At 42.6% G+C, this 22,447-nt stretch overlaps 2 protein-coding genes across 2 annotated transcripts; one reads left to right on the forward strand and one right to left on the reverse strand.

The window, feature by feature from the left end:
* The first annotated feature begins 528 nt into the window (after positions 1-528).
* Positions 529-8,363, forward strand: LOC311103699 (glucose-induced degradation protein 4 homolog). Its single transcript, XM_084145314.1, has 6 exons — positions 529-904; positions 1,518-1,577; positions 5,257-5,364; positions 5,549-5,650; positions 6,827-6,957; positions 7,242-8,363. The coding sequence occupies exons 1-6, from the start codon at positions 674-676 to the stop codon at positions 7,303-7,305; spliced, it is 696 nt and encodes a 231-aa protein (XP_084001440.1). The 5' UTR covers positions 529-673; the 3' UTR covers positions 7,306-8,363.
* LOC311103222 (NLR family CARD domain-containing protein 3-like) lies at positions 8,154-21,973 on the reverse strand (the record flags this gene model as incomplete). The annotated part of the gene is made up of 5 exons (XM_084144764.1): positions 8,154-8,208; positions 14,295-14,468; positions 16,295-16,465; positions 16,556-18,332; positions 21,949-21,973. The coding sequence occupies 5 exons, from the start codon at positions 21,971-21,973 to the stop codon at positions 8,154-8,156; spliced, it is 2,202 nt and encodes a 733-aa protein (XP_084000890.1).
* Positions 21,974-22,447: the final 474 nt, after the last annotated feature.

Below are 22,447 nucleotides of genomic sequence, written 5' to 3' on the forward strand. Positions count from 1 at the left end.
GTATTCCTAACTGGTTCATATTTCAACTCTCTGGGACAACTCTGCCATCTACTGTTGTGTGTGTGTGTGTGTGTGTGTGTGTGTGTGTGTGTGTGTGTGTGTGTGTGTGTGTGTGTGTGTGTGTGTGTGTGTGTGTGTGTGTGTGTGTGTGTGTGTGTGTGTGTGTGTGTGTGTGTGAGTGTGTGTGAGAGAGAGAGAGAGAGAGAGATACTCTATGCATGCATAACTATCAACACCCAACCAAAACCATTCAACTAAACATTTTTTAGGTTTTGATTATAATCATTGTATTCTACAATACATTTCAGAACTAATAGAAAGTAAGGCCAAATATATAAGTTTTCAACCTTAGTACAAAACTGCAAGAACGCTGATCATTCATATGGATTTTTCCAGTGGAAACTAATGTACAAAAGTGCAACTACATGTCCCACAATGCATTTCCGAAGACTATCCAATTACGTTTCCGTTCAAATGAGGAGTGCACTTGTCCAGCCAATCAAATAAGGTGATTCTGAATTGTCTAATGCAACGTTGAAGTTCCCTTAAACCCAGTACACGTCCAGAGTGAGCTATCCTAGGGCCGGGGAGGACGATAGTCAACTTGCAAGTTTAGAGATACTGCTCGTCAGTAGCCCCTCTCCCTATTACGAGCTTCCTCCGTCTGTGGTTCATGACTGTTGCAGTCGGGGACACGCACGCATTAGCGCTCATCATGCCGGTTCGAGCTGAGCGCTGCAGCAGCACCGCTGCGGCCCGTACATCCTCAGACTCTCTTATCCCTCCCCCGCCGATCAACACGCACCAGCCCGGGGTAGCTACTTCGCTGCTGTACAGCGGTTCACAGTTTCGAGGGCATCAGAAGAGCAAAGGAAACTCGTATGACGTTGAGGTCGTTTTGCAGGTAAATTATCTTGCTTTTAAGAAGCTTGATATGATGGTTAGCATGCTTGCAAGCTGACCATGTAAGGTTGTCTTGTCACTGCTGCTAGTGACTGTCAACCACCACTGTCACGCAACCGATTTAGCAAGCTAGCCAGCTGAACTAGTTAGTTAGCAAACAAACTAGTTTAGGAAGCTTGACAGCAAGTAATCTGTAGCTTGTAGCTAGCTAGCCCATTCAAATAGACGGTAAATGTTAGTAAGCTCCCTTGGCCCCCCTAGGGTTCTCGAGAGATAACAGCCAGTTATGCAAATATTTGGATAGATGAATACTGGCATTCACATGCATGATTTATGTAAACAAATGGCCTAATTGTTAAATGACAAAAGGTAGCTAGCCTTCAGCATTTTCGTTGGTGCTCGCTCAGATAAACTGACAGCTGACTATTGAATAGGCCTGTTCATTCATTTGAGAAAACCTCTGAAAATACCTGAGAATAACATTTGTGAATAGCCTGGTTGTCATTCTGTGAAGGCACATGATGGGTTGTTGTTGTTGTGTACACACACACACACGGACATTGTGACCACTGTACTTGAATACCACTCATTGTACGATTGTTTGTCTCCTGTAGCATGTGACCATGGAGGACTCTTATCTGTGTGGTTACCTGAAGATCAAAGGCCTAACCGAGGTAAAGTGGAGCAGAACTGGGTCAGATACAGTGTACTTCTACCTTACCGCTCACATGGAATGAGAGATGGTGGTGTCATGGGTCTTTAAGCCCCTTTTGGGAACTTATCATGGCAGGGGTCAGTGTAAGCTAAGTGCAATGCAGCTCACCAGCCCCAATTTAAATGTACATACATACATCATACATTATGATGACAACATGCTAAACAACAAGCCAGAGCCATCTATTGACCAATTTGCAACACCAGTATGAAGGGCTATCTGTTACGTTGCAAAAGTGTAGGCTACAGATGTAGGTCTTGTCAGAGCACTGTATACCGTATTTGGACGTTTAGTCTTAAATTGATTGACTGACTGACTGCCTGCCTGACTGCCTCTAAGATGGTACAGACAGTCATAGAACAGGCCTGTGTGCTGCAGCTTTCTGCCTGCATTGTCTGTTTACAGCGAGGTCTACAATTCAGAGGGTGTGTGGTACAGAATGTGATTGCTGTGCACTTTCTCTCACTGGCAACACTAAATATCAGGGCCCTTCCTACTCTCCTCTCCTCATAAATTACACAGATCCCTTCTTCTCTCACCCTGCTGTTCACCTCTTCTCTTAGAGAATGAGTTGTGAGTGACTCAAAGGGAGTGCTCAGGGAAAGGGTGCACTTTGTTTACTTAACAAGGTGCTACCTACCACTGTTCTGGCACCTGGCACCTTTGCATAATGTTAAAGTGAGCTGGGTCGTATTCATTCGGACACACCGCAGCAAATTGTTTTGCAACGGAAAAAGAAAACACGTTGAGGTCGACCCTCCCCGTTTTAGTTTTTCAGTTCTCCTGTTTGTTGAATATGAATATGACCCTGCATTAAACAGGCATTGCTGTTCGTTATTGATGGCAGTCCTGTGTGTGACACGTCATTCATCACTGCAAAGGACATGTGTTCCAGCCAGGAACCATTCCTAAAGGAACCTTGGTAACCATGACTGTAGAGTCAGATTATGGGAATAGTAAAAGTGGGAGCACAGCTAGATCCATGTATTCAGGTCTATAAACAGAAAAGCATTGGGAATATTTACCTACTTTGTTGGAGACAACCGTTATGATGTGTGTGACTGTAAGAAAGATTGAGTGTGCCGTGTATAACTAAAACCATCTCTTTTGTCAGTGAAAGTCCTTACGGAGAAGGAAACAGGGTTGTATTCTCTAGGAACAAAACCAAAGCAAACGGGGAGGGACTACCTGAACTTGTCCAATAAACTCTTGTTTTCATTGCAATACATTTTCCATTGCAAAAAGATTCTCTACAATAATCGAGAATTTCAACAAGCATTTTGCTACGGCTGGCCATGCTTTCCACCTGGCTACCACTACCCCGGCCACCAACTCTGCACCCTCCGCTGCAACTTGCCCATGCCCCCTCCGCTTCTCCTTCACACAAATTCAGACAGCTGATGTTCTGAAAGAGCTGCAAAATCTGGACCCCTACAAATCAGCTGGGCTAGACAATCTGGACCCTTTCTTTCTAAAACTAGCCGCCAAAATTGTCGAAACCCCTATTACTAGCCTGTTCAACCTCTCTTTCGTAACGTCTGAGATCCCCAGAGATTGGAAAGCTGCCGCGGTCATCCCCCTCTTCAAAGGGGGTGACACTCTAGATCCAAACTGTTACAGACCTATATCCATCCTGCCCTGCCTTTCGAAAGTATTTGAAAGCCAAGTTAACAAACAGATCACCGACCATTTCGAATCCCACCGTACCTTCTCCGCTATGCAATCCGGTTTCCGAGCTGGTCATGGGTGCACTTCAGCCACGCTCAAGGTCCTAAACGATATTATAACCGCGATCGATAATAGACAGTACTGTGCAGCCGTCTTCATCGACCTGGCTGCACCGCATTCTTATTGGCAGACTAAATAGCCTTGGTTTCTCAAATGACTGCCTCGCCTGGTTCACCAATTACTTCTCAGATAGAGTTCAATGTGTCAAATCGGAGGGCCTGTTGTCTGGACCTATGGCAGTCTCTATGGGGGTGCCACAGGGTTCAATTCTTGGGCCGACTCTTTTCTCCGTGTATATCAATGATGTCGCTCTTGCTGCTGGTGACTCTCAGATTCACCTCTACGCAGACGACACCATTTTGTATACATCTGGCCCTTCATTGGACACTGTGTTAACAAACCTCCAAACGAGCTTCAATGCCATACAACACTCCTTCAGTAGCCTCCAACTGCTCTTAAACACTAGTAAAACTAAATGCATGCTCTTCAATCGAACGCTGCTGGCACCCGCCCACCCGACTAGAATCACCACTCTCGACGGGTCTGACCTAGAGTATGTGGACAACTACAAATACCTAGGTGTCTGGTTAGACTGTAAACTCTCCTTCCAGACTCACATTAAGAATCTCCAATCCAAAGTTAAATCTAGAATCGGCTTCCTATTTCGCAACAAAGCCTCCTTCACTCATGCTGCCAAACATGCCCTCGTAAAACTGACTATCCTACCGATCCTTGACTTCGGCGATGTCATTTACAAAATAGCCTCCAACACTCTACTCAGCAAATTGGATGTAGTCTATCACAGTGCCATCCGTTTTGTCTCCAAAGCTCCATACACTACCCACCACTGTGACCTGTACGCTCTTGTTGGCTGGTCTTTACTACATGTTCGTCGTCAAACCCACTGGCTCCAGGCCATCTATAAATCACTGCTAGGCAAATCCCCGCCTTATCTTAGCTCATTGGTCACCATAGCAGCACCCACCCGTAGTCTGCGCTCCAGCAGGTATATCTCACTGATCATTCCCAAAGCCAACACCTCCTTTGGCCGCCATTCCTTCCAGTTATAATAATAATAATATGCCATTTAGCAGACGCTTTTATCCAAAGCGACTTACAGTCACGCGTGCATACATTTTTGTGTATGGGTGGTCCCGGGGATCGAACCCACTACCTTGGCGTTACAAGCGCCGTGCTCTACCAGCTGAGCTACAGAGGACCACCCAGTTCTCTGCTGCCAATGACTGGAACGAATTGCAAAAATCTCTGAAGCTGGAGACTCTTATCTCCCTCACTAACTTTAAGCATCAGTTGTCAGAGCACCTTACCGATCACTGAACCTGTACACAGCCCATCTGAAATTAGCCCGCCCAACTACCTCATCCCTATATTGTTATTTATTTTGCTCTTTTGCACCCCAGTATCTCTATTTGCACATAATCTCTTGCACATCTAGCATTCCAGTGTTAATACTAATTGTAATTATTTTGCACTATAGCCTATTTATTGCCTTACCTCCATAACTTGCTACATTTGCACACACTGTATATATATTTTCAGTTGTATTTTTTGACTTTATGTTTTTTTACCCCATATGTAACTCTCTGTTGTTGTTTTTATCGCACTGCTTTGCTTTATCTTGGCCAGGTCGCAGTTGTAAATGAGAACTTGTTCTCAACTGGCTTACCTGGTTAAATAAAGGTGAAATAAAAATAAAATAAAAAATGGTGTTCACTAATGAACCCAGCTCTCACTCGCTCTTAATCTGCGTTTCTGGTGTTCACAGGAGTATCCCACTCACCATGTTCTGTTTCTGTTCCTTACAGGAGTATCCCACTCTCACCACGTTGTGTTTCTGATCCTCGCAGGAGTATCCCACTCTCACCACGTTCTGTTTCTGATCCTCGCAGGAGTATCCCACTCTCACCACGTTCTTCGCAGGAGAGATCATCAGTAGAAAGAGGCCCTTTTTAACCAGGAAGTGGGACGCCGACGAAGATGTGGACCGCAAGCACTGGGTATTCATTTGAAGCTCTCGATGTCTTTAATTTCATATTCCCATTGAAGCATAGTAATTTGTCTGTGTGGTGTTTTCTTCTTTTTAACAAACACTTCTTGGATGCAGGGTAATACTTCAGTTTTTAATTGTCTTTGAGAAAAAGTACAACTAAAACAACACATTTTTGTTTTGTTTCTTTCCAGGGGAAGTTTCAGGCTTTTTATCAGTACGCAAAGAGCTTCAACTTGGACGACTTCGATTATGAAGAGCTGAAGAACAGTGATTTTGTCTTTATGAGGTGGAAGGTGAGGCCAATATCACCTGATGTTCCATTGATCGCTCGTTCTCTCTCCCTGTGTGAACTTTAACCTTTAACCCTTCCTCTGTGTCTCTACACTTGTTCTTACCTTAGTATGGATGGACGTTTTCTGATATTGCCTCTGGCCACACAGATGTATGAAAATGCATTTATATGTATGCATTTATCATTGTCTAGTTTTGTTCATCCAATTTTGGGGGGAGGCTCGATCTATATTTTTTGGGAAAAAAATCTGTCTGGCCGTAGCGTGCCACGTTTGTCCTTTCTAACATTTTACATTTTCGTAATTTAGCAGACACTCTTATCCAGAGCGACTTACAAATTGGTGCATTCACCTTATGATAGCCAGTGGGACAACCACTTGGGGGGGGTGGGGTGGTTGGGGGGGGGTAGAAGGATTACTTTTATCCTATCCCAGGTATTCCTTAAAGAGGTGGGGTTTCAAGTGTCTCCGGAAGGTGGTGAGTGAGTCCGCTGTCCTGGCGTCGTGAGGAAGCTTGTTCCGCTGCTCTGGCACCCCAATGGTGAACAGTTTTGACTGGGCTGAGCGGGAACTGTGCTTCCGCAGAGGTAGGGGGGCCAGCAGGCCAGAGGTGGATGAACGCAATGCCCTCGTTTGGGTGTAGGGACTGATCAGAGCCTGAAGGTACGGAGGTGCAGTTCCCCTCACAGCTCCATAGGCAAGCACCATGGTCTTGTAGCAGATGTGGGCTTCAACTGGAAGCCAGTGGAGTGTGCGGAGGAGCGGGGTGACGTGAGAGAACTTGGGAAGGTTGAACACCAGACGGGCTGCAGCGTTCTGGATGAGTTGTAGGGGTTTAATGGCACAGGAAGGGAGCCCAGCCAACAGCGAGTTGCAGTAATCCAGACGGGAGATGACAAGTGCCTGAATTAGGACCTGTGCTGCTTCCTGTGTAAGGTAGGGTCGTACTCTGCGAATGTTGTAGAGCATGAACCTACAGGATCGGGTCACCGCTTTGATGTTAGCGGAGAATGACAGGGTGTTGTCCAGGGTCACGCCAAGGTTCTTTGAACTCTGGGAGGAGGACACAACGGAGTTGTCAACTGTGATGGCGAGATCATGGAGCGGGCAGTCCTTCCCCGGGAGGAAGAACATGGCCATATAGTGACTAGCGTTTGTTTCTTGTCCTCTCCCTTACAGGAGCAGTTCCTGGTCCCGGACCATACCATTAAAGACATCAGCGGGGCGTCCTTCGCTGGTTTCTACTATATCTGCTTCCAGAAGTCCACAGCCACCATCGAGGGCTACTACTACCACAGAAGCTCAGAATGGTACGTAGTCTGCGTCCCAAATGACACCCTATGGACCCTGGTCAAAGTAGTGCACTATATAGGGAATAGGGTGCCATTTGGGAGGCAAGCACACTGGAGTGTAAATATTTACCAGTTGTTGTTTTGCATGCTGATCTGAACATACAGGGATGTTGCTACTGGTTAGCTGCTTTGCTACTGGCTAGCTTGGTTAGCTGCTTGGCTACTGGTTAGCTGCTTGGCTACTGGCTAGCTGCTCGGCTACTGGCTAGCTTCTCATTCTTGGTCCCCTTGTTCTCTTCCAGGTACCAGTCGTTAAACCTCACCCACGTCCAGGAACACAGTATGCCCATCTACGAGTTCCGGTGATACCCTCCCCCTGGCATCGCTGGCAGAGCAGGGGACTTTGATTGGCACTGCCCTAGACACTCATGGAGGGGGAGATGAACTGACCAATCAAGCCAAGGATGTACCTACCAGTCGTCTCTGCCGAAAGGGAGAGAACGATGGAAAGACTAGATGGATGGAGGGAGGGATAGACAAAGAACAAGGCCACCGACCGACCGACCGACCGACAGACGTACAGTTCTTCCCAGCCTGCCTTTCTAGACTTTGCATCAGTTTGGATCAGCAGCACTGTTTTTGGTTTCTCTTCCCCGCTCTTTCTCCTTTCAGCATCTTGTTTTTGAAGCTACTTTTCCTCCTTTTCCTCCATGTTGAAAACACTCTCCCCTTTTCAGTTGGGGATCTAGAATCCTTGTTTGTTTCTTTATCCCCCCTCCGAAAATGGAGACTCCACCAATCACGGAAGTGTTTTTTTTTTTTTTGCCTTGTGCTTCTGGGTTGGGTTCTCAGCTGTCTGGAAGATTTAAGCACAGTTTGATATTGCATTTTAAATTTGTCTCGATGAGTTGAGGCCTGATTTGAGATTGACCGAGCTACAGAGTGAGCAAGCGATCCTGAAAAGATAGATCTCCATAAGAAGGTCTTGAGGTGTGACGACATTAAGCGTGTGCTCAACAGAAGATTGATGGTCAATGATCTGCCATGATGCAAGATCTGACAGCTTAGTCGGATGACGTCTTGGTGAAGGTTGATATTTGAAGGCAGGGTATAATCAGATGTGTGTTGTGGGCTATTGAAACACATACAATACCATTTACATCATTTAGCAGACGCTCTTATCTAGAGCGACTTACAAATTACCACACCGATGGCTACTTCAAATCTGTCCTCTCTTTCTCTGAGATGGTGGAGCCGGCATCGTCCGACCTATAGAGGAAGTCACCATGTCCCAGTTCATATTGGCGGACATATTTCCAGGCTGCTACTGCTGCTTTTTGAAAAGCCTCTCCTACCGCTCCCTGCCTCAATCAAGTGAACTGATAAAACGCTTTACGCTTCACTCATTTTTCTATGCAAGTTACAAAAAAAAATCTTATCTGGCACTTACCTACTTTCAATTTCATTTTCAGAAAGGACTTTTAAAAAGTATTATGATGACGTACGTGTGATCACACAGCCACCAGAGTATTTATTGAACATTTAATATTGTTAATTTAAATGTGTATAGATATATAATAAAGAGTTGTTTTTATTCACCAGGCTTTTAAACTCTGATTTGACACAGCTATTTGAGTGTAATGCTCTGGTGTCTAGAGTTCTGTGTGGTGGCTCTGAAGTAGTGGTGGTGGAGAGGGTGTAGCACAGATTGCACCTGGGCTGCGTTTAGACAGGCAGCCCAATTCAGATATTTTTTTCACTAATTGCTCTTTTGATCAATCACATCAGATCTTTCCACATCAGATCTTTTTCAGAGCTGATCTGATTGGTCAAAAGACAAATTTAGTGAAAAAAAAATATCAGAATTGGGCTGTCTGTCTAAACGCAGCCAATGAGTTGTCTGTGTGGTGGCTCTGTGAAGCTGGAAGAATGCTAACGCTAGAGCGCTACAAATCAAAGTTTGTGCAGTGTACTAAATGCCACGGTACAGACCGAGAGATGGAGCTAGTATAGAGTTTTGGCTGGAGGAAAAAAGGATGTAAGGCGTAGAAATACAATGATTAGAATGGACACATGTAAGTATTTCGTAAGACGTTGATGACCCAACTAGATATGGGTTTTGCGTTGGTACTGTAGCAGTATGCTGCGTTACGACCTGACACATCACATCAACGCATGTACAGTATTGCAGACAGTCAACGATTCCTTTTAACAAGGTCGCCCATTCTGTTATTTTTATTTCTACGTTTCTGATGTATTGAATGGAGCAGGGAGCTGTCTCCTCTGCATTCTTTACTTAGCCCCTAATTATACCAACGCACAACCAGTGTGACTCATCTCGCCCGTAACATTTTGATGTCTTTTCCATTCACGAAAAGAAGACCTTCGGAATGAGATAGTGGTGGTTGTTAAAAAACCTTGATGACGTGTGAAGAGATGTTTTTTGGGACAAGAACAACCCTCGTCAAAGCTTTGGAAAAAACCTTCTGCCTTAAATGTAAGATGTTTGTACAGAGCACCGTTTTATATCAACATTGGAGTTGAATCGTAAGAGTGTGAATTGTTAAAGCATGTTGTCATTTGTGCAATTTCAAAAGACCTTTGAACTCCAGTGAGTCTCCTGGGTCATGGTCATTAGACACCAAATGGGAGAAAACAGACTGAAACGCTAAGGGACTACCTGGACTTGTCCAATAAGAGCCACTTGTTTTCAATTTCTGTTAAATGTTTTATAACATTTCACTATGTTGTGAGCTAATGAATATGACCCTGAATTGGGTGACATCACATGACAGGTGTCAACCAGGAAGTGAAATTACTTAGCCTACCTCATTGGTCAGTTTAATGTTGCTCGAGCCAGCATAAATAACATTACTACACTAAAAAGCTGGTTTGGATAATAAGAATGGCAAGTGGATAAGATTTGATAGGAATATGCTATATAGGAATGTCCTCAAAGACATTGAGAAGTCTACTTTCAAGACATTAAAAAGGCTGCTTTCAAGACATTGCTCTACGGATGTTTCTTCTCACAAATTACATCTGATTTCAAAATGTGTTAGGAGTTGCTGTCTGGACTGCACTATAAACTGAGTTGTGTTTCTGTGTCCATGCTCCAGCTCCATTCTCCAGGTATCAAAGAGTGTGACAGACTGTAAAATAATAAACATTATTTCCTTTGTAAATGATTGAGCTACAAGAATGGACACAAGAAGCTAGTTGAAAGTGCAAATTAAGCTTTGATTGATAAGTTACAAGTGTCTGTTGAGTTTGAATTTAAATTGTAAGACCTGAGTCAATAAATGCATTGGATTGTATGATACAGGAGGAAGAGTTGGTGTGTTGTTCACTATGGTGGCTGTTTTTACTGGTGATTGAAACGGTCTTTGAAAGCATGTCACCTCTACATAGATATTTTATGAGAACGTTTATGGATGGAGCTAATTGAAAGAATGAGGTTCCATCAACATTGCAATAAAACTAATCCCAAGAAACCATATTTTCTTCTGTGGGTGTTTCTGTCATTATGTTTATTATAGTTTTCCATTATTTTGTGATGGATTGGGTGTTCGTTTCTAATACTTCTGAGTGATAGTTCAGGACCATAGACTTAACTGTCCAGTGTTTCCAGATTTCTATGAAATATGACAATTACTTACAATAGGTATGTTTCCATCCAATTGGTGACAGATTTTCATGCGAATATTCGCATGAAAATATACAGTGCCTTCGGAAAGTATTCAGACCCCTTGATTTTTTCCACATTGTTACGTTACAGCCTTGTTCTAAAATGGATTCTCTAAAAAAATTAATTCTCAGCAATCTACACACAATACCCCATAATGACAAAGTGAAAACAGGTTTTTAGAATTTTTTACAAATGTATTAAAAATAAAAGACATACTTTATTTACATAAGTATTCAGACCCTTTGCTATGAGACTCAAAATTGAGCTCAGGTGCATCCTGTTTCCATTTATCCTTCTTAAGATGTTTCTACAACTTGATTGGAGTCCACCTGTGGTAAATTAAATTGATTGGTCATGATTTGGAAAGGCACACACACCTGTCTATATAAAGGTCCCACGGTTGACAGTGCGTGGCAGAGCAAAAACCAAGCCATGAGGTCGAAGGAATTGTCCGTAGAGCTCCGAGACAGGATTGTTTCGAGGCACAGATCTGGAGAAGGGTACCACAACATTTCTGCAGCATTGAAGGTCCCCAAGAACAAGGTGGCCTCCATCATTCTTAAAATGGAAGAAGTTTGGAACCACCAAGACTCTTGCTAGAGCTGGCCGCCTGGACAAACTGAGCAATCAGGGGAAAAGGGCCTTGGTCAGGGAGCTGACTAAGAACCCGATGGTCACTGACAGAGCTCCAGAGTTCCTCTGTGGAGACGGAAGAACCTTCCAGAAGGACAACCATCTCTGCAGCACTCCACCAATCAGGCCTTTACGGTAGAGTGGCCAGACGGAAGCCACTCCTCAGTAAAAGGCACATGACAGCCCGCTTAGAGTTTGCCAAAAGGCACCTAAAGACTCTCAGACCATGAGAAACAAGATTCTCTGGTCTGATGAAACCAAGATTGAACTCTTTGGCCTGAATACCAAGCGTCACGTCTGGAGGAAACCTGGCACCATCCCTACGGTGAAGCATGGTGGTGGCATCATGCTGTGGGGATGTTTTTCAGCGGCAGGGACTGGGAGACTAGTCAGGATCGAGGCAAAGATGAATGGCGCAAAGTACAGAGAGATCCTTGATGAAAACCTGCTCCAGAGCGCTCAGGACCTCAGACTGGGGCGAAGGTTCACCTTCCAACAGGACAATGACCTTAAGGACTTCGGGACAAGTCTTTGAATGTCCTTGCGTGGCCCAGCCAGAGCCCGGACTTGAACCCGATCGAACATCTCTGGGGAGACCTGAAAATAGCTGTGCAGCAATGCTCCCCATCCAACCTGACAGAGCTTGAGAGGATCTGCAGAGAAGAATGGGAGAAACTCCCCAAATACAGGTGTGCCAAGCTTGTAGTGTCATACCCAAGAAAGACTCAATACTGTAATCACTGCCAAAGGTGCTTCAACAAAGTACTGAGTAAAGGGTCTGAGTACTTATGTACATGTGATATTTCAGTTATTTATTTTTAATAAATTAGCAGAACTTTCAAAAAACCTGTTTTTGCTTTGTCATTGTGGGGTATTGTGTGTAGATTGGGGGGGGGGACAATTTATTCAATGTTAGAATAAGGCTTTAACGTAACAAAATGTGGACAAAGTCAAGGGGTCTGAATACTTTCCGAAGGCACTGTATTTCCTGATCGTTCTTATATCTCCTAGATATACAGTGGGGGAAAAAAGTATTGTCAGCCACCAATTGTGCAAGTTCTCCCACTTAAAAAGATGAGAGGCCTGTAATTTTCATCATAGGTACACGTCAACTATGACAGACAAATTGAGGGAAAAAAATCCAGAAAATCACATTGTAGGATTTTTAATGAATTTATTTGCAAATTATGGTGGAAAATAAGTATTTGGTCACCTACAAACAAGCAAGATTTCTGGCTCTCACAGACCTGTAACTTCTTCTTTAAGAGGCTCCTCTGTCCTCCACTCGTTACCTACCTTGCAATTATACGAATACACCTATCAAATCAAGTCTACATGGAATATCTAGCATCCAATCTGTGGCAAAATTATCAGCCTGTTTTGCTAATTAAGGTGTCAAGGATATTGATCTAAATTCATTATTTTGTGACAGACTGCTACCACACACACCCACACAATTTGTTTCTGAGATTAAACAGCAGTATGCAACATCTCAATATTATACTGTTCAACACTGCATCAACAGTTGGACAATATACTGTAGGTTGTCACATTGATTTAAACTTTTGGATAAAATACATCCACTTCTAATTAATACATTTCCATATGAATATATATTGAAATTAACATTGACAAGAGTATAAAATCTATAAATATAAATGTTCATATCAAATCTACATTGACAAAGTATAAAATACAAAACAATACCCATTTTTCCCCATATTCTGTACATGAAATGTAACGTCACCTATACAAACAAGCATGATAATGTTATATATAAAGTGCTTCCTGTGACGTGCATCCTGAAAAGTTACTTCCAGCTCTTATGAAAACAATTTTTTGTAGTTCTCACAAACACACAAAGATCAGGGTACCAAAGTATATGTGAGGAGACCCTAACTGGCTCGTTATTGGGCATATTCATGTCTCTCATAGGGAGTTTCTATGGGACAGAGGCAAAGTGTGTCAACTACAGAAAATGCAGGGTAGATGGGCTCAGTGAAAGAGGTGTAAAATGTGTGCAGGAGAGTCACCATGTCAGAGGTGACACTATACAGAGTCAGAGTGCCAGCAGGCCAGTCCATATACACTCCCACCCGGTTAGAATCTGTGGGAGGGGCACAAACTGGAGTCCTTTTTCTATTGTGTCTTGCTGAGAAACCTCCATCTGTGCAGTACCAACTCCATGACATTTCATTCCAGCCTAACCAACTTTTGTACCCTTCCTCCATCTTGGGAATCCCTCTATATGTTGCTGCAATCTTCGTTTTTTTACTACCAAATTCAACTTCCCAGTAGCAGCGATCAGAAAGACCCTCTCCACACAGCACTTGTACATTTGCCAGGCTGAATCTGTCAGGGTGATCGGCGTATAGCTGCACCTCCCTTGTATTCTCAACGTTTCTTCCATCTTCACTTATTCGCAGCATTTTGTTTGCGGTGTTTGAATCTAGTGTAAGCTGGCATGCATCTGTACATGAAAGAGAGGGGTTAGGAAGGACTGGAGTTCCAATCTGTTTACAGATTTGGAGGCAGAGAGAGTTCGCTGGCTGGTAGAGCCTTGATTCACAGAATTAAAACCACCACAGATAAAACAATACATTTGTTACAACATAGCTTACATTTCAAGAGCCTCCATTTCTCCCTGCTTGATCCAAGACGGTCAATGCTGAAGAGTGGAAACCAGAACTGTGAGCATATATTCTACATGCAGTTTTTGTGGCAAATGTGTTGATAAAATTGGTATTACTGCAATTTTTTAACCAGAGCACTTTTATTTTAACAATTCACTTCATCACATTTTGAAATGCGTTTAGAATGCAACAGTCAAACAACTAAATTATGATCACTGCTCTATATACATTAACGTGTTTTTAAATACCTTCCGTATCGAGAGAGTACTAACTTATTGTATGGTTTTGTTTGACACTATGTCACTTACTTGTGCTCAACATGTTTAAGTGATTACTCCAATATTATTTTAGCGCAAACTGTTTATTCCCTAAAAGATTAATGCAGACGAGGCATAACTCACCTCAGTGCCTCTAGTTTACAGTGTGGATCCTCCAGTACAGCAGATAGCTGCTCTACCCCTGATTCCTCTGGATAGTTGAAGCTCAGATCCAGCTCTTTAAGGTGTGTTGGGTTTGAACTCAAAGCCATGGCTAGGGAAACACAGCCCTCGTCTGTAATTCCACATAGTGAGAGCCTGCATAAAAATGTTGGGAGGATGAAAGGTATTAAGGAGGTTGAGGGCCAGACATTTTCACTGAAGAGCAAAAATAAGCAACCTTTGTTTCACATGCTAAAGCACAGATCGCTTACTAATTTGGTCCTCAACCTTGGCAAAAATGTAAATGAAAAATAGTGAATGTGTAGCAGTGGGGATTTGTGAAACCTCTGCCTGCAATCTCGCCACTTGCGCTGCCGAAATGGACCTTTCCCATTGGACACACCACGTAATTTCAACGTGGAAATTTGGGTAATATTTGGTAGCGACGTTGATCAATGAGATTTCAACCTTTATTCACCCACTCAAAAGGTCTGCCAAAAGTGAGTTGAATTTCCAATGCGTTATCACTATGCTTTAAACCATCTAAAAGCACAACCAAATTCCAATGGAAAAACAATGTATTTGGTTTAGAGGTCACCCAATTGTCTATCACTGCACTTTCAACCATTTAAAAAGCACAGAAAATTTCAAATGGGAATACAATGTCAGATATTTTGTTAATTTATGCAACAGATTAATGTGTTATCACTGTGCTTCATCTAATAGCAGAACCAAATGACCTGGATTGCAGTTGAGATTTCACTAACCGGTGAACCCGCACATTTGACTCTGTACCGGTACCCCCTGTATATAGCCTCCCTACTGTTATTTTATTTTACTGCTGCGCTTTCATTATATTTATTTTTTACTTAACATTTTTTTTCTTAAAACTGCATTGTTGGTTATGGGTTTGTAAGTAAGCATTTCACTGTAAGGTCTACACCTGTTGTATTTGGCGCATGTGGCAAATAACATTTGATTTGATTTGAGATTACATTACAAGTAGGCTACATGGTGCAAGTGATCAATGCCATTTGAGATTCTGTGCAGATTATTACAATTGTTAAGATCTCCACAGACCTGAGACCTGAGATCTCCACAGACCTGAGACGACCTATGCATGCAATTTTGGACATACACGCTTTATATGATTACCTAAGAAGACATTTAAAGTTACAGTAACCTCAATGTGGCTATGGATGTGTTACTGATTTTAAGGTTGAAAATTCTATTAGTTTATAAGATAACTTTAAGCTATTTACTGTATTCCAAAAAGTAATATTGAATTGTGATGAGTGCTGCATCAGATGACCTGGCCTCCACAATCCCCCGACCTCAACTCAATTTAGAGGACTCATGGTCCTCTGTAGCTCAGCTGGTAGAGCACGGCGCTTGTAACGCCAAGGTAGTGGGTTCGATCCCCGGGACCACCCATACACAAAAATGTATGCACGCATGACTGTAAGTCGCTTTGGATAAAAGCGTCTGCTAAATGGCATATTATTATTATTATTATTATAGATGGTTTGGGATGAGTCGGACGGCAGAGTGAAGGAAAAGCAGCCAACAAGTGTTCAGCATATGTGGGAACTCCTTCAAGACTGTTGGAAAAGCATTCCAGGTGAAGCTGATTGAGAGAATGCCAAGAGTGTGCAAAGCTGTCAAAGGCAAAGGGTGGCTATTTGAAGAATCTCAAATATAAAATATATTTTGATTTGTTTAACACTTTTTTGGTTACTACATGATTCCATATGTGTTATTTCATAGTGTTGATGTCTTCACTATTATTCTACAATGTAAAAATAAAGAAAAACCCTTGAATGAGTAGGTGTGTCCAAACTTTTGACTGGTACTGTAAATCCAGCATATCAATTATTAATTTGTAGACAAACTAGAATTAAAGTCAGTGGCACAGATTTTTTATTCATCTTTATCAAGGGTGCCAATAATTATAGACCTGACTATACATGCACAGAACTCACCGAAGTATCTCCAGCTTACAGTGTGGATTCCCCAGTCCTTTGGAAAGGAGCTTCACTCCTGAATCCTGCAGGTTGTTGTCACTTAGGTCCAGCTCTACTAGACTAGAGCTTGAGCCCATGACAGAGGCCAAGGCCTCACAGCATTTGTCAGTAAGGTTGCAACCATCCAACCTGTAGATGTGAGGGGCCTTGTATCTCAGTTATGACTATAGTTTATTTAGCAAAAAAATGCATTATCAAAGTACTCAGACTGGTACTAACCTTGCTATTTTTGATAACCTCACCACTGGAAGCAGCCTCAAAAGCCCTCCATCAGATTGGACGTACTTCTTCAGGTCAAACACATCCAGGTCCTCCTGTGAAGTCAGCAACACAAAGGCCAGAGCCGACCACTGTGTAGGTGTAAGGTTCCTTACTTGTAGGGAACCTAAGCTCAGGTAACTTTGGATCTCCTGCACTAGGGTTTTGTCATTAAGTTCATTCAGGCAGTGGAAAAGATTGATGCACCTCTGTGGAGAGGGATACTCTCTGATCTTCTCCTTAATGTACTGCACTGTTCTCTGAATGTCCTCTGAGCTGGTTCCTGCCTGTGTTTGTGTCATAAAGCCCTTTAAGACAGCCTGATTTGACTCCAGTGAGAGGCCCAGAAGGAAGCGAAGGAAAAGGTCCAGGTGTCCATTCTGACTCTGTAAGGCTCGGTCCACTGCACTCTTGTACAAGTTCATCGAAGATCGTCCTTTCAATGACAACCTAGCAAGTAGCGATTTGTCCAGTAGGTTTTTGCCACTTCTTTGAAACGTCAGAAACACAAACAAAGCAGCCAGGAACTCTTGAACACTCAGATGCACAAAGTAGAATATCCTCTTTTGGTGCAGAACAGATTTTTCCTTAAAGATCTCCGTAAACCAACTACAGTACTCTGACGCTTCACTGACATCGATGCCGATCTCTTTCAGGTCCTCTTCGTAGAATACAAGATTTCCAGTCTCCAGCTGTTGGAAAGCTAACTTCCCCAGTTTCTGAATGATGTCATCCTCTGACTTGGACTGGTTAGTGCTTTGGGACCTCTTGCTCTTCATTCGTAGTTGAAGGGCCACTAAATTAGAGTACATCTGTGTCAAAGTGCAGGGAATTTCTTCGCTACATGCTTCAACCAAAAGTCCCTGTAGAACAGTGGCTACAATCCAACAGATCACTGGTATGTGGCACAAGATGTAGAGGCTCCTTGATGACTTCATGTGTGTAGTAATTCTGCTAGCCAGACTCTTATCAAGGATTTTCTTGATTAAGTACTCTTCCTTCTGTTGGTCATTGAACCCTCTCACCTCTGTCACCCTGTCAAAGCATTCAGGTGGGATGCGATTGGCAGCTGCAGGTCGTGTGGTTATCCAGAGGAGAGCAGAGGGAAGCAGATTTCCCTTGATGAGGTTTGTCAGCACCACATCCACTGAAACTGACTCATGGGCATCACAACATGTTTCATTGTTCTGGAAGTCTAGAGGAAGTCGACACTCATCCAGACCATCGAAGATTAACAAAACTTTGTTCTGATCACTGTCAATACATTTGAACTCTTGCATCTCTGGGAAGAAATTGTGAATAATCTGAATCAAGCTGTAATCTTTGTGTTTGATCAGATTCAGCTCACGAAATGGAAGGGCAAGTATGAAACAAATGTCCTGATTTGCCTTTCCTTCAGCCCAGTCCAATATGACCTTTTGCACAGAGATAGTTTTTCCAATTCCAGCAATTCCCTTTGTCAGCACTGTCCGGACAGCTCCCTCTTGTCCAGGTAATAGGTTAAAGATGTCATTACTTTTGATCACAGTCTCTTGTGTTGCTGCTCTCTTGGACACAATCTGTCCTACCTCATGTTCATCTTCAACCTCTCCTCTACCACCCTCAGTGATGTACATATCTGTGTAGATATCATTTAGAAGTGTTGGACATCCTTGCTTTGGGAGACCCTCAAACACATATTCAGACTTAATCCTGAGACTCGATTTGAGTTTTTCTTGACACGTCCTTAATACTTCACCTGAGGAGAAAACAAAACATACACAGAATGCTCATGTAGACAGGTAGATGAGAAAGGGTACAGTAGATAAGATAAGTAGGCTAGAGTTAAAAGTGAATGTCTGGTGGGCAAACCCAATACCCCCAAAAATTATAGAGTTCTAAAAAAAAACACTCCGGTACATACCTGGAGAATGGGAGACAGGTCAATTTTGTCCCTGTGAGTAAAGCACATTTGATTAATTCCATTCAGTGTTTTTATTCAAAAGTAACGTACTTTTAAATTGCTAACAAGCTATAAAAGTGAATGTGATCACAGGACACCGTGAATAACAATTGGGGAAAAAATTAAGTACATTTAAGCCTCCTGTAGGGTTGCAAAATTACCAGTAATTTACCAAAGTTACCGTAATTTACTGTCATTCTTGGCAATCTATGAATCTATTAATTTAATTTACAAGTTTTAATAATACATTTATAAGTAATTTATACTTGAATAACCTTTTAAAAATGTACTCATATAAAATATATTTTCTTAATCTTCATATACACTAAGTATACCAAACATTAGGAACACCTTCCTAATATTGAGTTGCATCTCCCCTTTCGCCCTCAGAACAGCCTCAATTCGTCAGGGAATGGACTCTACAAGGTGTCGAAAGCATTCCACAGGGATGCTAGCCCATATTGACGCAAATGCTTCCCACAGTTGTGTCAAGTTGGCTGGATGTCCTTTGGGTGGTGCACTCTTAGAAAAAAAGGTGCCATCTAGAATCTAAAAGGGTTATTTGGCTGTCCCCATAGGATAACCCTTTGAAGAACCCTTTTGGGTTCCATGTAGAACCATTTTGGGTTCCATGTAGAACCATTTTGGGTTCCATGTAGAACCCTTTCCAGAGAGGATTCTACATGGAGCCCAAAATGGTTCTACCAGGAACCAAAAAGGGTTCTCCTATCGGGACAGCCGAAGAACCATTTTGGAACCCTTATTTCTAAGAGTGCGGACAATTCTTGATGCACACAGGAAACTGTTGAGCGTGAAATACCCAGCAACGTTGCAGTTCTTGACACAAACCGGTGTGCCTGGCACCTACTACCATAACCTGTTCAAAGGCACTTAAATATTTTGTCTTGCCCATTCACCCTCTGAATAGCACACATAAACAATCCATGTCTCAACTGTCTCAAGGCTTAAAAATCCTCCTTTAACCTGTCTCCTCCCCTTCATCTACACTGATTGAAGTGGATTTAACAAGTGACATCAATAAGGGATCATAGCTTTCACCTGGATTCACCTGGTCAGTCTGTCATGGAAAGAGCAGGCATCCTTAATGTTTCGTATACTCACTGTGTGTCCATATTGTCCATTAGTTTCTAGTGGATAGACCATATGGGTCAAGAGAAAATAGCCTAATTAATGGAAACAGCATCTAATCAACGATGACATAATTTGCAATTACCTCTGCAACTCTTCCAAATATTGACTTTCCTCACGACTGCCACCAGTTCGGCCACAAAATATTTACAGCAAAGACATATTAATGTAGTAAATAAAAGCTTATCAAAATATACAGTGCATTCGGAAAGTCTTCAGACCCCTTCACTTTTTCTACATTGTTACGTTACAGCCTTATTCTAAAATGGATTCAATTGTTTTTTTCGTCATCAACCTACACACAATACCCCATAATGACAAATCAAAAACTGTTTTTATTTTAGCAAATGTATTAAAAATTAAAAAATGAAATATAACATTTACATAAGTATTCAGACCCTTTACTCAGTACTTTGTCGAAGCACTTTGGCAGCAATTACAGCCTCGAGTCTTCTTGGGTATGACGCTACAAGCTCGGTACACCTGTATTTGTGAGTTTCTCCCATTCTTCTCTGCAGATCCTCTCAAGCTCTGTCAGGTTGGATGGGGAGCGTCGCTGCACAGCTATTTTCAGGTCTCTCTAGAGATGTTCGATCGGGTTCAAGTCCGGGCTCTGGCTGGGCCACTCAAGGACATTCAGAGACTTGTCCCGAAGCCACTTCTGCTTTGTCTTGACAGTGTGATTAGGGTCATTGTCCTGTTGGAAGGTGAACCTTCGCCCCAGTCTGAGGTCCTGAGCGCTCTGGAGCAGGTTTTCATCAAGGATCTCTCTGTACATTGCTCCGTTCATCTTTCCCTCGATCCTGAGTAGTCTCCCAGTCCCTGCCACTGAAAAACATCCCCACAGCATGATGCTGCCACCACCATGCTTCACTGTAGTGATGGTGCCAGGTTTCCTCTAGACGTGATGCTTGGCATTCAGGCCAAAGAGTTCAATCTTGGTTTCATCAGACCAGATAATCTTGTTTCTCATGGTCTGAGAGTCCTTTAGGTGCCTTTTGGCAAACTCTAAGCGGGCTGTCATGTGCCTTTTACTGAGGAGTGGCTTCCGTCTGGCTACTCTACCATAAAGGTCTGATTGGTGGAGTGCTGCAGAGATGGTTGTCCTTCTGGAAGGTTCTCTCATCTCCACAGAGGAACTCGGAAGCTCTGTCAGAGTGACCATCGGGTTCTTGGTCACCTCCCTGACCAAGGCCCTTCTCCACTGATAGTTCAGATTGGCCGGGCGGCCAGCTCTAGGAAGAGTCTTGGTGGTTTGAAACTTCTTCAATTTAAGAATGATGGAGGCCACTGTGTTCTTGGGGACCTTCAATGTTGCAGAAATGTTTTGGTACCCTTCCCCAGATCTGTGCCTTGACACAATCCTGTCTCTGAGCTCTACAGACCTTATGGCTTCCTTCGACCTCATGGCTTGGTTTTTGCTCTGACATGCACTGTCAACTGTGGGGCCTTATATAGACAGGTGTGTGCCTTTCCAAATAATGTCCAATCAATGTAATTTACCACAGGTGGACTCCAATCGAGTTGTAGAAACATCTCAAGAATGATCAATGGAAACAGGATTCACCTGAGCTCAATTTCGAGTCTCATAGCAAAGGGTCTGAATACTTATGTAAATAAGCTATTACAGTTTTTTATTTTCAATACATTTGCACAATACATTATAGGGTATTGTGTGTAGATTGATGAAGAAAATGTTTAATTTAATCAATTTTAGAATAAGGCTGTAACGTAACAAAATGTGAATACTTTCCGAATACACTGTAAAGGATATTCCATGCCGAAACCCTCATATTAAAACACCAACGGTATTCACTAAGTTGATGGGTTATATTTTGGATAATGTTTTACAGCTTTGTTATTTGATATTTCATATTTAAAACATCTTATTTTATACATGTTATGAAAATTACCTAAAATCTCTGAAAGTTTAAAAATTTTCGAAACTTACTGGTAACATTCCCTCCGTTTGCCACAATACTCCAGCATGTATTGTTGCCATGAACATTGCAAACCAATGGCCAGTCCCTTCATCGCATATTAAGATTCTAAAATAAGAAACTTACTTTTGATCAGTTAAGTTTGCCCCCTTCATTGAATATGTTGTATGATCCATTGAACTAGCACTCTCCATGGCCATACAGCTAGTCATAGGTGAGTCTTGGACCCTGTAAATAACCAAACATGGACTGGTCAGCTTATAATGGGCTCTTCCTATACAGTGATGAAAAGTTTAAAAAAATATAACAAGCAAAGTCCTCACTTCTCATCTGTATTGACAGCGCCATGTTTGAAGTTGATTATTTTATACATTGAAGTATCACTCTTTAGTGACATACAGCTGGGCACGGGCGAGTCTGGTCTCTCTTGTTGGACCCTACAAGAAAAGCATAGGAAAACAGCATTTAAAAGGTAGACTAAGCAATGCACATTTTAGAAGTAGCATTATCGGCAGACTTCCACAAAAATAAAGAGCATGAAACGAGAGGCCAATCTCCTCTGCTATTGATGTCACGCAGCTATCACTTTGAGCAAATTGAAGAGAACTCTTATGCATGCGCAGATGCTCTCTGTGGGTGTTCACAAGCAGGCCTCGTGTCGGGTTTACTCTTCAATATTTTTGTAATACAGAAGTCTCGATTCAACTAATTCCAACAGAGAAAACATAATGGGCCAATTGCAACCATCGGTGGCCACTAGATTACCGCCAGCTGATCTCTCGTTAAATCATCAATGAACGCTAAAATCACCCGCACAGCTCA

Source organism: Coregonus lavaretus (genome assembly GCF_964263955.1).
Source record: "Coregonus lavaretus genome assembly, chromosome: 28".
NCBI classification, from domain to species: domain Eukaryota; kingdom Metazoa; phylum Chordata; class Actinopteri; order Salmoniformes; family Salmonidae; genus Coregonus; species Coregonus lavaretus.

Coding starts and splice junctions, on each gene's coding strand:
- LOC311103699 (XM_084145314.1), top strand. CDS start 674: ATGACTGTTGCAGTCGGGGACACGCACGCATTAGCGCTCATCATGCCG. Junction 905..1,517: donor ACGTTGAGGTCGTTTTGCAG/GTAAATTATCTT, acceptor TGTCTCCTGTAG/CATGTGACCATGGAGGACTC. Junction 5,651..6,826: donor TTGTCTTTATGAGGTGGAAG/GTGAGGCCAATA, acceptor TCTCCCTTACAG/GAGCAGTTCCTGGTCCCGGA.